Genomic DNA, 13,273 nt, shown 5'->3' with positions numbered 1-13,273 from the left:
CATTCACATTCTGTCTTTCCTGCCAAGGCAGAGCTGGGCACCTTCTGCTTTCCTTCAGCCCCACCCACAAAGGAATCTACTCTGGTAGCTGCTGTTTCACTCATCTGTTATGAAATGCAAGAAGGCATTTCTCCTCCCTCCCCATCTCTCCCACACTTCTCTGTTTATCTTATTGTATCTCCAGCATTAGATTGAACAGAGCAGTACTAGACAGAATCCTGAGACTCTTCTCAAGAAGTCAGAGAAGTCTTAAGAGATTTCCGTTTCTCTTTGTTATTTAAGGATAAGAGATTTTGCCATAATCAAATAACTGAATTATATAAAATATTTTTCCAATATCTAGTATATGTTTAAAATGTAATCATGTGAAAAAAAACTAAAAGTTAAAAATCCCTACTTTGATGTTCATTTCATTTTCATTTTTTACTTTACTACATAACAGAAGCAAAACTCTGGGGCCACTTAGCTAAAGGGTAATCCCTCCATATGTACAAGTTGGAAATTCAAATTCAGCAGAAAACCTACAACAGTTGAAAGAAGCCACATGCTTACCCGGATATAGGCATCCTGATGGTGCTTGGCGAAGTACAGCATGTTGTCCAGAGCTAACATCCCAGGAGGAGTCTGGGTAAAGTCCATGGCGGGGTTGACATGATTCTGTGATTAAAACAAAAGGTTTGATCAGGTTAGTTCTTGTCAGTAGATTTCATCAACAACCACTAGAGGTCTGGTTTCCCTCCACAAGACCACAAAGCACCACAAGACAAGCTCCAAATAATCAGGTAGGACATCTGTTGTCTCCATGTGAGCCTGTTGGGGTGGCGATGGGGGCTTCTTTCTACAAGTGTGTTAAAACCAGCTTCTAGACACAGGGTTGGGAGACTCAGCTGAAAATCAAAGTATGGGATTATTCTTAGACATGTGACACTGCAGGAAAAGAAAATAATGCAAAAACAGTTATTTCTGGTGGTTGTGCTCTACTGCAACCAATAGTATTTGGGAAGAAAGACCTGGGATAAAGCTGTATGTCTGCCATTTACCTTTCTGTACCTTAACTTCCTCATCCTCATGAGTGAGGGTACAGTATGGTCACACCAGTCCATGGTGTTTGTGAACTGTCCAGACTTACAGGTCTCTGCAGACACATGACTTTAAAATTCAGAGGTTCACAGGGTCCTAACATCTGCCTGCTTTCAGGGAGTGCTCTGGCCTTGTCACCCACACAGTGTCAAGAACCACACACAAAAAAACCCACAATAGTTATAAATATGCCCAACAAATTGTCCATATGCTCAAGATTACTCAGTAAACACCACCAGAGACTCCTAGTCAGGGCAGTAAACCACTTTCCACAGCCAACTGTCGAAAACAATCACCAACATCTGTCTTGAAAATTCAGATCTAAATGGCTTATGATTTGGGGGGCTTCCCAGGTGGCACTAGTGGTAGGGGACCCGCCCACCAATGCAGGAGATGTAAGCATTGAGGGTTCCATCCCTGGGCTGGAAAGATCCCCTGGAGGAGGGCATGGCAACCCACTCCAATATTCTTGCCTGGAAAATTCCATGGAGAGAGGAGCCTGGGAGGCTATGGTCCATAGGGTCCCACAAAGTCAGACACGACTAAAGCAACTTAGCCCACACGCAAGTGATCTGAGGGAAGTCATTTTTCTGCTAAAGAGATGGAAAAGAAATGCTGAAGAGATATTCAAGAAACTACTCTTTCCTCATAATCTAGGTAATTTGTATGAAAGAATATATTTTTATTTTGTTCCTGAATACTTTTTAAAAACAGTCTGACTCTCTGATATGCCAGAGAAATTTTGGTCAATGGTATTTTTTTCTAATTTACATACACGAAGAATTTTCTGTTCACTTGCTCAAACAACCCACACTTTTCTACCTCCTTCAAGAATACACAGAAATTGTCTTTTGCATGCTGATTTGACATTGCTTTATGAGCTAATAACATCAAAAATTATAGGACAGTGGCTGCCTACTGGCCACAGTTCCACAATTTCCAGAAACCTCTGTCCCTATCTGTAAAGCAATTTGGGCCAATGTAGTGACTTCAAGGAGAAGGCAATGGCACCCCACTCCAGTACTCTTGCCTGGAAAATCCCATGGGCGGAGGAGCCTGGTAAGCTGCAGTCCATGGGGTCTCGAAGAGTCGGACATGACTGAGCGACTTCACTTTCACTTTTCACTTTCATACATTGGAGAAGGAAATGGCAACCCACTTCAGTGTTCTTGCCTGGAGAATCCCAGGGACGGGGGAGCCTGGTGGGCTGCTGTCTATGAGGTCGCACAGAGTCAGATACGACTGAAGAGGCAGCAGCAGCAGCAGTGACTTCAATATTTTATTTTAGCACTTTAACCTGATTTATTTGTTAAGATGTTGAAAAATTTTTTAAATACCAAAGTACTACTAGTTAGGATAAGAAAGATATATTTCATAAAATAAATAAAATTGTAACAAAAATGAAAATCACTAAGCATGTCAAATGCAGTGAGATTCAGCCTTAATCTGATACTCACTGGTGTACAAGAGTGAGACCTGTATTCAAAAGTGAGGGGGTGAGTGAAGCAAAATGCTGAAAATAAATGATCAAAGATATAGTCTAAAAAGTAACTTGCAGTGAAAATTTTGTAATATTTTCAGTTCTTTAGAAGAGAATAGTAGAACTGCCCTCATTATGTGTACATTTTTATTTTGACTTGAATGTATTCAATTTTCATGAACACAAATAACATACAAATGTTACTATCTGCTGAGTACTCTTCAGGGCTAGCACTAGTTTGGGTTTCACTAGGGTTCTCTCATCTAATAAATAGGTGGTGGGCACTATTGTTATTCTCATTTTATTAATTTTTAATAATACAATGCTGTTTTATTTTTGTTTAAACTCCAAAATTCATCTCATATTTTTCCTTACATGTACATTTTATTGAAGTATAGTTGATTTACATTATATTGATTTCAACATTTAAAGTTATTAGAAAATATTGGCTATATTCCCTGGGCTATACAATATGTCCTTGTATATTTTATTTTATCCATAGTAGTTTGTATCTTTTGATCCCATACTCCAATTCTGCCCCTCCCTGCTTCACTCTCCCCACTAGTAACCACCAGTTTGTTCTCTATATCTGTGAGTCTTTTTCTGTCTTGTTCTAGTCATTCATTTGTCTTATGTTTCAGATTACACACATAAGTGATAGCATACAGTATTTGTCTTTCTCCATCTGACTAATGTCATATCCTCCGGGCCCATCCATGTTGTTAAAAATGGTGAACTTTTATTTTTTTTATGGCTGAGTAGAAATCCATTGTATGTATGTATATGTGTGTGTGTGTATACACACATATATCTACACCTATGTTACCTTCTTTACCCATTTGTTTGTGGATGGACACTTTGGTTGTTTTCATATCTTGGCTATGCTGCTATGAACACTGGGATACATGTATTTTTTTGAATTAGCGTTTCAGTTTTCTTTGGATATATACCCAGGAATGGAATTGCTGGGTTATATGGTAGTTCTATTTTTAGTTTTTTGAGGAGGCACCATACTGTTTTCCATAGTGGCTGCATGAATTTTATTGATGAGGAAACTGCAGCTCAGATGAGAGAAGAATCTTGCCCAGGAACTTGCAACTTGAACTTGGAAGTGCAGGCAATGTCTTGCTTGGACAACAAGTTTCCACATGCTTTTGTTTCTACTTTTTTCCTTTACATGTTGAATGCATTTATTTTGGTACTGCCAGCCATTTATACTTTATATAGCCTGAGAAAAGCTTGAGAAAAAAGTAGGCTAATCAATATTAGCTGCTACACAGCATGGTCGAGCCAACAAAGGAGAGTGTGCCAAATAAAAGAGAAAACATGACATTTACTTCAGACTTATTTCTAGTGTTGGTCTATCAATCTATTCCAAAAATAAGTATATGAAAAGACAATCATCTGAAAAAGAAATTAGTTTCTCTGAATCTAGTTTGAACAACCCTCCAAAGCTATGTGTTAGTGAAGCTGACCAAGGAGAGGGCCTTGTTTGAACAGTGCTCCCAGGACCCTCTAGAAACCTCTTTCAGTCAATTACACACTTCCTTAGGCACACAATGGGGGTATCAAATAGGGCACTGTTGCTTTCAAAGGTCTTACAGTAAAGAAAAATTATATTTTTATAGCTCTTTTAAAGATTCATGTGGCTATTTAGGAAATAGTCCCAATAAAATAATGCCTGCTATCTGCTAGGTGTTATATAAAGCACCTTAAAGATGCTAACTCTTAATCCTCATAAAATTCCTACAGAGGGGGTCTTATTATTTTCCTCCATTGACAGTAGAAAACTGAGGCACTGAGCATCTGGGTAGCTTGCTGAGTTTTAGAGCCAGGATGTGGCTGAACCAGAATCTGAACTAAGGTCACAGGCTTTAAATCAGGATTTCAGTGTTAACGTTGCTGTTCAACCAGATACCTTTGGAAATTTTACAGAGATGTCCAATGCAGGTTCTCAGTCATAGTTTTCCCCAGTCAATGCGTTGTTCAGGCAAAGTGGGCCTGTGATCCATCCTTTTCAATAAAAGCTCTAATTTCTCCACCCCACCCAGACATAACAGACCAGAGTCTCTCTCATGTTCAATAAACCAGGTCTTACTGTCTCCAACAAATAGGCTCTTATTAAACCAAAGTCAATTAGAAAACTGCCTTTGATTTTCTATGACTTGCTCTAAATTATGAAGCGTCATTGCATTTTAGATTAAAAAATAACTTGCCTTATGAGTGAACGATACTCTTTTTCTGTCTCTGTCTTTTTAACTCTGGTTATTATTTTTCCAGCTTCTCTCTCCTTGAAATGATTGTTTCCTCTTTCTCTTTTGGTTTTAACAGCCAGTGAAATTATTTTACAAGCATAGGTTCTGATAATGGAAAAAGTATAAGAATTACTTGCCAGAACATTTGAGAACTCTCTATACTGTGACGAAAATAATCTGAGAACCCAGAAAGGCCAACAGTTCCCCTATTCCTTCCTTATTTATGAGATGCTCTGGATACAGATTTATTTTCTTTTCTTGTTCCATGTTATTTTTTTTTCACCTGTCTTGAAATGGAAGCTGCAAGTGCTTTGATAAATGACTTGAAAATTTCCCTTGTTTTACTGCAAAGCCTGTATACCTCTGTACATCCTCCTGAAATGCCATTTGTTAGAGCCTGTAGAAGTGCTACTCCTTGAATCACATCAGACAGCTCTAAGCCCCTGGAGAAAGGGGGAGCAGCCACTTGCGTTTCCAAGGCACCAAGAATTTTCACTTTGGGAAAATGGTACCAACCAACTGAAGACAGCACGATTTATTTTATAGCGAGCACCCTATGTACGGTTTGTGCTTAGTGTTCCTAGAGATCTGCTTCTCTTCTATTATCCTCATGCTAGTTTTTTAAGTTGAATTGTTTCAATCACACATCCAAGGTCTAAGACAGAATCTTTAAATATGTTCCAGGCCCAAATCACTGGGGGTCACTGGAGAGTTGTGGACTTCAAATATAAGCTAGGTTGGTCATCTGATTTTGTAGTTAAGAAAACTAAGCACCTAGTGAACAGTGGTGCTCCAACTTAAGCAGAAATCCAAACCAAATATCCTGAAGCCTCTGCTGAAGCACCAGTTGCTGGACCCTCTGATTCAGGAGGGCTGGAGTGAGGTCCAGGAATCTGCTTCTCTAACAAGTTCCCACATGACACAGATGCTGTCAGTTGGGACCACAATTTGAGACCTACTGATGACTGCAATGACTCATTTCAAAGAACACAAGTAATATCAAAGTAAGAGCTGGAATCCATATCCACTCATCCCCTGAGTCCCATGCAGTTTCTCTGAGTATCCCTGAGTCCCATGATCCCCTGAGTATCATGTTTTAAACTGACTGGTTCCAGGGTGTGATGCATTATAAATATACTTGCTGTTTATCTGCTTTGTGCTTTGGCCTCTTATTGAGAAAACAGAAATTTCCTTTTTCAGAAAAAGGAATTATAAATTAGAAGCCTCTCACTTCTATTTCTCACATTTCTGACTAAAATAATATATATTAGTACCTCCACAGGGAAGGTAGGAACCTGTAATCAGTCAATATTTTTCACTCCTGAATGCTTCCTGGTTGGGGAAGCAGTGCTGGCACGAGCCTGAATGATTTTTAAATGATCTGTGTTTTTCAATTACCAATGCCATGCTAGTCCTTCATTAGTGTGGATAATAAAGAGATGATTACAATAATGCCTGCCAGATGGCATATCACAGAGAAAGCCTATGAGGATTTAGGAGTTAATATTTGTGCTATACGAGTGCCTACATTTGCTGAACAAATATAGCATTAAAAACAACCTTTAAAACAAATCACATTGAGTGAATATTCATTCAGTTTAGGAAAAGCCCCATCAAGGCTATTTCTTGAGGCTGGTAAATTAAGGTCATGTTCTCCAAGGGGAAGCAGGTTTTGATGGTTGCAGAAGATCACGTGGGAGGTGTGCCAAACTGTGCATGCCTTCTACTCCTCCCTTTCCAACCCAGGAGAAAGGGTATGTGGGCATTTCAACAGGTTCCTACAACAGCACTTATCCACGTTGGATGCCCCTGAAAATCTCCTTTGGAGCTTTGAAAAATTCTGATGTCCAGGCTCTACCCAAAATCTGTGAAGTGGAAACCAAGCAACTGGATTTTTGAAGCTCCAATGTCCAGCCAAGATCGAGAACACTTTCCCAAATCATTGGGTCTCAAATTTGAGCATGATCAGAATCTAATAGAGCATCTGTTCAGTTAGATTGCTGGGCACCACCCCCAGAGTTTCTGGTTGAGGCCTGAGAATCTGCATTCATACATGTTTCCAGGGGTTACTGATGGTCTCTGGACCATACTTTGAGAACCTCTGCTCTAAAGCCACAGTAACCCAATGCAAGAGAGTTCTAGGGACCTATACTCACCAGCTGATGGAGTTGGAACCTTGATTCCCTGTATCAAAGTGTTTGGTTTGGCAGACACTTTATTGTGATATCCACTTTAGGGAGGACATGCACTCTTCAAATTGATATAGGCTCAGCACTCTCTCACCTGGCTGCTTCACACAGTTATATGAGGAAGTCCCTAACAGTATCTGACTATTTGACCCCCAACACAGATCACTGTTCCAAAGTCCTAGATATAGCCCTTAGAAATCTTTGGATTCTGTTCTTGGTCTCTTTCCATTAAATTCAATAAAAATGAATAGTTTGGATGAATACAGAGAAGGCAGCTTATTAAATCTGACCTCAGAGTGGGCAAGATGGTGAATATATTGAAGAGCAGAAAAATAGCTGTGACTGGGTACAGGTGGGCATTGTGCCAGGTACTCCAAAGGGTGATTTAATTTAATCTTCCCAACTACCCAATGAGGCAAGTTATTAAGGAGGTAAATGTTATTCTTCTCTGCCTACAGATGAGAGTGACTCGTGCAAGATCCTGGTTAGAAGTGGCAAAGTCAAAACTTCAACCCTGTAGCTTTTTTTTTTTTTTTTCCTATTTAGGTTCAAAAGGTCTTTGGAGAATAGGAAGATGGGTCCCATTAGCAAGTAGAAGTTGAATCAGAGAAATGTAACATCCCATAAAAAGACTGTTTTAAAAATTCAAGAACAAATCTACTACAGAAAAAGGGAAATCTGGCTCACAAATAATTCATTAGATTCCAGCTCCACATCATTAAAATTTGATTCTTTTAGGTAAAGCACAAAGGATCTACATGAAAGAAATAGAAAGATGCTAAGGGTTCAGGTCAACAGACTATCTGGCTTCCATGCTGGACCTCCCTCTGAGCTGTACATTCTCTTCTATTTGCCTGGCCTCTGGAACACCCCTACACCTTGGCTTGTCTTTCTAATATCATTCACCCACCTGTTACTCTTTGGTTTTCCTGACCTTCAACTTGGCTCCATTTATCTTCCTTCCACAGGTCCACAACTAATCTTTTAGGGAATACCTCTAATTCAGTTGAGCTGTGAGACCATCCACTACTTTCCACTGTCACTAGGAACCCCCTCCCTGGGTCTGTTCTGCAACCTAGGAGAGTCCATGACCTATTCTATATTAAGAAATACGAGTTAGAGTTGGCAATATAAGTCCAAAATGAATCAATTTCAAGTGGCAGGCAGGGGGCTCTGACAGGCTGGGTTTTATTAACAGGAGCATAACCAGAAGAACAGAGCAGAGTTCCACCATCCAGGCCCAGCTGAGGCCATACCTGTACACAACACAGAGTTCCGGGGGGCCCCCACTGTGAACCAGCTCCTGAAACATAAGAAATTATACAAAGGGGCAGCCAGGAAGAAGCAGAAATATCTGGACAGAAAGGTGTGTCAGAAAAGTTGGGGGAAAAAAAAAACTTTAGATATTTAGCCCAGGGGGGAAAAGTATATGTGGTGTGATGGTGGTGGTTTGTAGTAGGATGGGAATTGTGGGTTTGATCTCTACTGTCCTCAGGCATCTCAAGGATTGATATCATTGTAAGGGCAGCTATAGGAAGCACAATTGGCAGAAAACAGCCTTTTCAGAAATACTGAAGCAAGGAATGGATGTGCAGCCGGAATGGTTTCCAGAGAACTAAAGGGTAGAGAATTGGAGCAAAGGACAATAGATACTTGGCAGCCCTGACTCATTCCTTTTCTTATCAAATAATTTTGGATTTCTACTACTGTGCAAGGCACCATGGAAGCCAAACATGATCAATTTCATCCAAAGATTAAAACAAAATAGTACTTGGCTTCAAGAAACTTCTGTTTCAGAAGTGAATTATTAAAAGCCTTAACAATACAGCTTTGAAATATGCACATGAGGACATACACACACACTCTGTGTGTGCACACACACACTCTGTGCGTGCGTGCGCACACACACACACACAGACACACACACACACACCACAAGCATAAGTAACTTCACACATGCATACTGTGGAAGCTCCCACACAGAAAATTCTGGATTTAAGGCAAATTTCCTTAGTCAAAAAACATGTATATGTATGGCTGAGTCCCTTTGCTGTCCATCTGAAACTATCACAACATTGTTAATTGGTTATACTCCAATATAAAATAAAGTTTTTTAGAAAATTGTCCTTTTAAAAATTACTCTTAAAAGGTCAGAAAAGGCTATGCAGTGCTATGCATACAATTTATGAAAAACTGGGCTCACTCTTACTTCATTATCTTGAAGAAGCAGAGTTGAGACTTATTGAATAAAAGAATAAATTCTAATATTGTTTATTTGCTATGTTGATTTAACAGTCAATACAAAGAATTACCATGAAAACTCAATTAAAAATGCCTTGGGAATAAATCTCCTTTAAAATGAAGCTGGTTACAGTTTTTAAAAAAAGTCTTCATGAATAATGAAATAATGCTGTCAAGGTTTATAAAGATATCTGTGATTTTTCTACTGATCTAAATGCATGCAGGATTCTCAATGACCCAAGCACCATGGCTCTTGCTAGCAACACCCTACTCTTTCTTCCCTGAACTCCCACAGCTTTTTCACTGCTCCTTTTAGAACTCCCTTTTTGCCAACCTTTTGTAGTTTTAAAACAGGAGGTGAACTAGCATCAGTTATGCATAGGGGGTTTTTCTGTCTCCCTCTTTCACCCATCCTCAGGAAAAGCACAGGCTAAAAGGCCCATCAAAGGACACAGAACGTGTGCTACCCTCACTCCAGGGCTGGCCCTGCTAGTCATGCAGGGAACCCGTTCCCTCTGAGCCTAGCACAGCTCTCCAGGCAGCCTCTGATACGGCACCACCGCTGACATGGGAGACAAAACCTCTTTTCTGTGATGGAGGCAGGAGTTGGTCAAGATGCTGCTGCTACAGATGGATTCTCAGGAGGTCAAAGGGATGCAGGGGCTTGTGTACTACAATCCCCGCCACCTCCAGGACCTAGCACTGCATGGTGCTAGTGATGATGGTGATGACAGCTCTAATCATGGAAGTGTCACAGCTAACACACACACAGCACTTAATGAAGGCTGAGGACTATTCTAAGCCAGGGGTTACTTCTGCCCAGGGGCCAGATTGGGTCCACCACTCAATTCTGTAGAGTTGTGAGTTTAAAAGTGTGTGTCCCTTCTTATATTTTTAAATCTTGTTTTTATTCAAAAGGAAAATAATTACCTCTGATACATGAAAATTATATGAAATTAAAATTTCAATGTTCATAAAGAAAGCTTTGTCAGAACACAGCTATGCACATTTATTTACATATTATCTGTACCTGCTTGAGCATTTGGCCAACAAGCCCTAAAATTTTTACTTGCTGACCCTTCTTTTACAAGAAAAGTTTGCCCACCCTCTTTCTAAGTGTTTTGTTTTCATAGCAGTGCTGTAAGTTACGAAAATTAACGACTCTTTAATCAAAGTTAAACATCTCAACTATCAAAGAAATGCTAATGTTTGGTAAATGTTTAGTACCTGGATAACACAAGCCCTATGTAAATGTTTAATGTTTTGCTCCCCTGGAAAATATGGTACTGATTTTAAAGATAACTAAATTTTAACTGGATAAATCCTGTGTCTTGAAAATGTTAAGTTGAAAGGAATGTTTTTAGTAGCCTTAATTTGTGATGCAAAGTCCCACCTTAGTGTCTTCAGATCCTTTCTCCTTGCCAACCAAAGGCAAACCTGGGAAGAGACATTTGACACACTTTTATATAAGACTTTTATGCTTTATATAACTTTATGTAAGACTGCCTACAATTTTGATGAGTCAAGGATCTGGATTGTGTCTCATAAGCATTCTCCTCCTTCCCCGTTTCAGCACAGCTGAAATGACAAAGTCCTGGCTTTTAAATTTGGAGACTGTTTTCTCTTTTCCACACCAGTAGAATTCTTATGGTTGTTTTAAAGATGAAGAAATTGAGGAGTAGACAAGTTAAGTGTCTTGCCTACATTCATACAAACATTATGCTTAGACTTGATCCCAGAAGTCCAGAGCCCATTTCTTAATGGCTATTCTAAAAGGAGAACTAGCTAACTACACAGTGGGGGTGCAGTGGGGTGGAGTGGGGTGGGAATCACTTTATAGAATATAGTACGTGTGCATGCTCAGTCACTACAGTCATGTCCGACTCTTTGAGACCCACTGGACCATAGCTCTCCGGGCTCCTCTGCCTATGGGATTCTCCAGGCAAAAATACTGGAGTGGGATGCCATGTCCTCCTCCAGGGGATCTTCCCCACCCAGAGATCGAACCTGGGTTTCCTGCATTGCAGGCAGATTCTTTACCTCTGAGTAGTAGGGAAGCCTGATAGAACATTACACAGCCTTGAAAAATTATCTTCATAAATAAAGGAGACAAACCATTAGCCAGACTCATCAAGAAAAAAAGGGAGAAGAATCAAATCAACAAAATTAGAAATGAAAATGGAGAAATCACAACAGACAACATAGAAATACAAAGGATCATAAGAGACTACTATCAGCAACTATATGCCAATAAAATGGACAACTTGTAAGAAATGGACAAGTTCTTAGAAAAGTATAACTTTTCCAAAACTGAACCAGGAAGAAATAGAAACTCTTAACAGACTCATCACAAGCATGGAAACTGAAATAGTAATCAGAACTTCCAGTAAACAAAAACCCAGGACGAGATGGCTTCACAGCTGAATTCTACCAAAAATTTAAAGAAGAGCTAACACCTATCCTACTTAAACTCTTCCAGAAAAATGGAGAGGAAGGTAAACTTCCAACTCATTCAATGAGGCCACCATCACCCTAATACCAAAACCAGACAAAGATGCCACACACAAAAAGGAAAACTACAGGCCAATAACACTGATGAACATAGATGCAAAAATCCTTAACAAAATTCTAGCAAACAGAATCCAACAACATATTAAAAAGATCATACATCATGACCAAGTGGGCTTTATCCCAGGGATGCAAGGATTCTTTAATACCTGCAGATCAATAAATGTGATATGCCACATTAACAAATTGAAAGATACAAACCATAAGATTATCTCAATAGACGCAGAGAAAACCTTTGACAAAATTCAACATCCAGTTATGAAAAAAAAAAAACAAAAACAGAAAGCAGGAATAGAAGGAACATACCTCAACATAATAAAAGCCATATATGATAAACCCCAGAGAAGGCAATGGCACCCCACTCCAGTACTCTTGCCTGGAAAATCCCATGGATGGAGGAGTCTGGAAGGCTGCAGTCCATGGGGTCACTGAGCGTTGGACACGACTGAGCGACTTGCCTTTCACTTTTCACTTTCATGCATTGGAGAAGGAAATGGCAACCCACTCCAGTGTTCTTGCCTGGAGAATCTCAGGGATGGGGGAGCCTAGTGGGCTGCCATCTATGGGGTCGCACAGTCGGACACGACTGAAGCGACTTAGCAGCAGCAGCAGCATGATAAACCCATAGCAAACATTATCCTCAATGGTGAAAAATTGAAAGCATTTCCCCTAAAGTCAGGAACAAGACAAGGGTGCCCACTCTCACCACTACTATTCAACATAGTTTTAGAAGTTTTGGCCACAGCAATCAGAGAAGGAAAAGAAACAAAAGGAATCCAAATTGGAAAAGAAGAAGTAAAACTCTCACTGTTTGCAGATGACATGATCCTCTACATAGAAAACCCTAAAGACTCCACCAGAAAATTACTAGAGCTAATCAATGAATATAGTAAAGTTGCAGGATATAAAATTAACACAGAGAAATCCCTTGCATTCCTATACACTAACAAAGAGAAAACAGAAACAGAAATTAAGGAAACAATCCCATTCACCATTGCAATGAAAAGAATAAAATACTAAGGAATAAATCTACCTAAAGAAACAAAAGACCTATATATAGAAAACTATAAAACACTGATGAAAGGAATCAAAGATGACACAAAGAGATGGAGAACTATACCATGTTCATGGATTGGAAGAATCAGTATAGTAAACATGAGTATAGTACCCAAAGCAATCTATAGATTCAATGCAATCCCTATCAAGCTACCAAGGGTATTTTTCAGAGACCTAGAACAAATATATGGAAATACAAAAAACTTCAAATAGCCAAAGCAATCTTGAGAAAGAAGAATGGAACTAGAGGAATCAACCTGCCTGACTTCAGACTATACTACAAAGCCACAGTCATCAGGACAGTATGGTACTGGCACAAAGACAGAAATATAGATCAATGGAACAAAATAGAAAGCCTAGAGACAAATCCACACACCTATGGACACCTTATCTTTGACAAAGGA

The 13,273-nt window shown here is 39.6% G+C and overlaps 1 protein-coding gene across 3 annotated transcripts in view; it reads right to left on the bottom strand.

Annotated features, from left to right (window-relative positions):
- Window positions 1-13,273, bottom strand: part of ELMO1 (engulfment and cell motility 1) — a 568,433-nt gene that overhangs the window by 281,650 nt on the left and 273,510 nt on the right. For all 3 annotated transcript variants that reach the window (XM_040260178.1, XM_040260181.1, XM_040260177.1), the window contains one exon: window positions 553-657. In XM_040260178.1, coding sequence (XP_040116112.1) covers window positions 553-657 — 105 coding nt within the window. The remainder of the gene's footprint in view (window positions 1-552; window positions 658-13,273) is intronic.

The sequence above is a fragment of the Oryx dammah genome, unplaced genomic scaffold, assembly GCF_014754425.2.
Source record: "Oryx dammah isolate SB20612 unplaced genomic scaffold, SCBI_Odam_1.1 HiC_scaffold_18, whole genome shotgun sequence".
In the NCBI taxonomy this organism is placed as follows: domain Eukaryota; kingdom Metazoa; phylum Chordata; class Mammalia; order Artiodactyla; family Bovidae; genus Oryx; species Oryx dammah.
Note: the sequence above shows the minus strand (reverse complement) of the source record. Positions and strands in the feature narration are given on the sequence as shown.